We start from the raw sequence: 4,136 nt of genomic DNA on the forward strand, positions 1-4,136 counted from the left end.
CAAAGTAACTGCAACTCCAGGGAGAAGCAGAACATTTAACCTGATAGAGCACCTGAAACCAAACACCCAGCCCTTGGCCCTGGCTTGGGCACAGGTAGAGCCTGGTCTGCTCCAGGATTCCCTTTGTGTCCTTTGCTGGGCACGTAGAAGCCATTAAATAATTTAGGACATTATTGGAAATATACCAGTCTTTTAAACAAAGGCTTTTCAGACCATGTCCTCGTCAGCAAAGCATCTCCTTGCATAGCCTCTGGAAAGGGATGCCATAGTGTAAAAAGTTGATTAAAAAAGCAGCAATTTTGGTGTGACTTAGCTTGATGTGTGGGTATCAGTTTCAGGCTACCTGAGGCCTTTAAGCAGCTGAAACAGTATCGGCACCTTTTTTATCTGGATTTAAAAAAAAATAAAAATTCCTCCTACTTAATGCTCAGTCGGGGACCTGTGGGATGAATGAGATGGGTGCCTCCATGCCGGATTAATGATTAATTCCCCCTTCCTGGGCTCCTGTAGCTGTGTGCCAGGTGCCCAAGCTGGCTGGGGGCTGTGGGGATGGCCCTTACCCTCCCAATGGTATCCACAGCTCTGGCTCCTTTGGGAGCTTCTGCATCCTCATGGAAAACTGAGCTGGCCCCGGTACCAGTGGCAGGACAGGGTGCAAACACCACAGCAGCACTGGGCAGGGGCAGGAAGAACAATGCCACAGCCCATGTAGGACCCTTGGCACCCTGCCTGCTTGCCAGGTTGCCACTGCTGGCTTTGCCCCGACACGGAGTCTGGGGCTGCCATCTGCCAGTGGCTGCTGCAGTGCCTGTGAGTCCATCATGGAAAATCTCACCCCCTGTGGAGCTGGGGGGATGGATGAGAGTGTCTCTCAACCCTCTCTGCAGCCCACAGGGATGTGTCCTAAAATATCTTGAAGCCTTTCAGCAGGGTGAGTGTGGGAGCCTTCCTTTTGCTCTGAGCCCGCGAGGACTTGATGGTGACCAGCTTGGCCTGGGCCACTGAGGGGATCTCCTTGTAGTTGACGGTGGAGAGGGTGTTGAAGGTGCAGGTGGCCAAGCTGTGGTGGGTGGGCAGGGCCACCGGCGTGGCCACGGGTGGGCAGGGCCGCTCCTCGGAGATGAAGAGTGGCCGCAGGTTCCACTCGGCCTGGCGCCGCACCTCCCGCACGGCCTCGTGGAAGACGTGCTGCACCCGGGCGAAGTCCTGGCATGCCGACACCTCATGGAAGAGGCACCCAAACCGGCTGGCGAGGGACATCCCCTCTGCTGAGGGCACCTGCCTGGTGAGAGGGGAGCGGATGGGTGCAAGATCCCTTGGGGCATGGCAGCCACCCAAAAAGGGTGCAGGCAACAGATCCTGCATCCCATGCCTGATTCCCAAAGAGCATCAGGGTAGCACCTGCCCACCCCTGCCCTAGGACAAACAGGTACATGAATCCAAAAGACTTTTGCCTTTCCCAAAATCCCAGAGTAACGGTCTCTTTGTGTCCTCGGGGAATCACACAGCTTCCCTTTCAGGGATGTGTTCCAGGGACCTGGGGGAGGGTGTGAGGGCAGTGCACTGGGAAGCAGGGAGGAGGAGATGGGGGAGGTCCTTGCTGTGGGGAGGGGGATACCTCCATCCTGGGAGCACAGGGGTTCCAGCAATGCACGTGACTCAGGGACCCATGGGACCACAGAGCAGCACAAAAGGCCAGAAAAACATACCAGGCACATCCAGTCCTGGCAGTGCGGCTGGGACTAGAGGGCTCCAAGGAAAGGAAGGGCACGTCCAGAGGGGCTCCTCTGGCTCAAGCCCTCCCAGGGATGGTGATGTTGCCTCACCACTCAGCCAAAAAACATCCCACTAAAAATACCAACGGGCTCAAAATAAACACATCACTGCTTGGGCAGGAGAGCAGAAACTTCGGGGATGTGGGAGGATGTTGCAAATACTAATGGGGATGGAAATACTCGTAAAGAAATTGGATTTGGGTTTTGCATCCCAGCTGGAGGGATGGGGGATCCGTGAGCTCTCTCCCATGGGGAACAGGCAGCTTTACCACGTGCCCGATACCTGTACTGCTCCATGTCCAGTTTGTTTCCCAGCAGGAGCACGGGGCAGCGGCACTGGCAGCCCTGTGCATGCACGGCGAGGACCTCGAGGTAGCGCTGGCAGCCCTCAAAGCTCTTCCTGTCGTCAATGCTGTAGACAACAAGGAAGGCGCTGGCCCAGCACAGGTAGCGCTCGCAGTTCCCAGGGCCATCCTGGGGGTGAGAGGAGCAGCTGAGCCACGGTCCAGTCATGGTCCAGCCTTGGTCCAGCTGGTCATCACCCCCCAGTGCCTCACCTGGTCAGCTGTGTCCATCACCTTCAACAGCACAGGCTGCTGGTCCACCAGCTCCTCCGAGGAGTAGGTGTCCTCTGCAAGGAGAAGGGTGGTTGTGAGGATGGGGTGGCACATCCTGTCTTCTTCAAAGCCAAGCAAAGCCCGGGATGCTTGGCATACCATGGAAAAATTTCAGCTCTGATGAGGAGCATCCTCCACCAATGCCTCCCACCTTACTCCTCCCATTATTTTGAGGGACTGGTGGTGATGTTGCTGGGCAAGCCTGGCTAGGAGCGCTTATTTCTCCCCATGTGCTGCAAGCATGGGCTTGCGTGGGAGAAGGAGGGAGAAGAAGGAGCTTGGCACAACAATCCCTGCACCTAGGGCTTGGCCCTTATCTAAAATCCACAGCCTGGTGAGATAAAGTGAGCTGGGGGCTTGACATGGGACTGTTTCCCAATAAATCAAGCAAGAGGAGCAGTCCTTTCTTTTGGAAGGAGGCCAGGCAGGGAGAGCCATTCAGCCATTCCCTCAGGAGAAAGATGCTTTCTTTGGGCTGGCTTTTAACGGATGTGTTTCGGAAAGGTTTTGACGTGGGAAGATGAAACCACATTCCCAAAAATACCCAAGGAAGAAAGTATTTATCCTTCTTTCTAAGAGTCACTGAATTATTAGGGGCTGGAGTTGGTTCGTGGACAAGGTCCATATCTTCCTAATGTCCCCGATAAATCATTTATGGTTCTTCCCCACAGCCTGGAGTCAGGCCTAGGAAAATTGTTATTAATTACTCAAGTGAGTGGAAAAAAAATGCCCAGAACTGCTCGCTGCAAAACTCAGCCCGAGGGTTGCCTGCTGTGCACCCATCCTCACTCCCTCAGCCCAACAGACATGAGATGCTCCTCAAAGAGCCCAAAGAATTCAGCTTTTGGGTTTTTTAGGGGGCGATGCAAGGAGCCAACATTCCCTGTGGGACATGCCCCCAGAGAGGGCGCTGCTTTCACCTCTGTTTTCACAGACAGTTTTGGGTCAAATCCAGCCCTTCTTGTTGTTTTTTATATAATTTTGGGTGGGGGTTTTTTTGTTCCCCTTACATGCCAATTCATGGGAAACGCAGGAGATGGAAGGATGCTCCATGGGATGAGAACGTGTCTTACCCAAGTTGGGATCATATTCGCTGATGAACCTCTTGGTTAGAAACTTCACGGTCAGAGCTGCAGGGGGTGAAAGAGGCAGGTGAGGCAGGTGTCCCCTCACGGCACCCCGGCAGCTCCCCGATGCCCTGCCCTGCTCGTGGCTGTGGGTGCACATCTCACCTGACTTGCCGGCCCCTCTGCACCCCAGGACGGCCACGTTGCACTCAGGGAGGGGACTCTGGGGTGGCCGCTCGCCGCTGGCTCGGGGTTTGCCGAACATCGAGGACATCCTCGGTCCTGCGGGAGAGAGCGGGGGGACATAGAGCACCCGCTGCCATGCCGGATAGGGACCTTCTCACTGCCTGACTCGAGGGTGCCCCAGCCTGGGGAAGAGAAGGGCTCAGCAGTACCAGGGTGGGAGATCCCCTCTCTTCCATCCGCATCCTGGAGCCAGGCTGGCTGGCATCCTCATCCCACAGTGGCGGCCAGCACCCCACCCAAAGACAGGGACCCCCCAGCCTCCTGCCCACCCATCACACGCCAGAAAGAGAAGAGAAACGCAGCCTCCCACCTTAAAACCTACGGCCGGAGGGGACGTGGGGCTCTCCGGGAGCGCGGGGCTGGGGAAGCAGCGGCCCCTCCGCGGCCGGGGCTGGGATGAATGAGGCAGGCGGAGGCGAGCGCGGCTCCCG

At 56.3% G+C, this 4,136-nt stretch overlaps 1 protein-coding gene across 5 annotated transcripts in view; it reads right to left on the reverse strand.

The window, feature by feature from the left end:
- Positions 1–4,136, reverse strand: part of RASL12 (RAS like family 12) — an 11,958-nt gene that overhangs the window by 1,909 nt on the left and 5,913 nt on the right. For 3 of the 5 annotated variants that reach the window (XM_008637593.2, XM_017736422.1, XM_017736404.1), the window contains exons 2-6: positions 3,625–3,741; positions 3,466–3,522; positions 2,333–2,406; positions 2,059–2,249; positions 1–1,282 (exon numbers count right to left, since the gene is read on the reverse strand). In XM_008637593.2, the coding sequence (XP_008635815.1) occupies positions 904–1,282; positions 2,059–2,249; positions 2,333–2,406; positions 3,466–3,522; positions 3,625–3,733 (810 nt within the window). In that variant the 5' untranslated portion in view covers positions 3,734–3,741 and the 3' untranslated portion in view covers positions 1–903. Of the gene's footprint in view, positions 1,283–2,058; positions 2,250–2,332; positions 2,407–3,465; positions 3,523–3,624; positions 3,742–4,015; positions 4,131–4,136 lie in introns of those variants that run through there. The other 2 variants (XM_017736409.1, XM_017736413.1) reach the window with 2 other exon arrangements.

Source organism: Corvus brachyrhynchos, unplaced genomic scaffold (assembly GCF_000691975.1).
Source record: "Corvus brachyrhynchos isolate BGI_N302 unplaced genomic scaffold, ASM69197v1 scaffold200, whole genome shotgun sequence".
NCBI classification, from domain to species: domain Eukaryota; kingdom Metazoa; phylum Chordata; class Aves; order Passeriformes; family Corvidae; genus Corvus; species Corvus brachyrhynchos.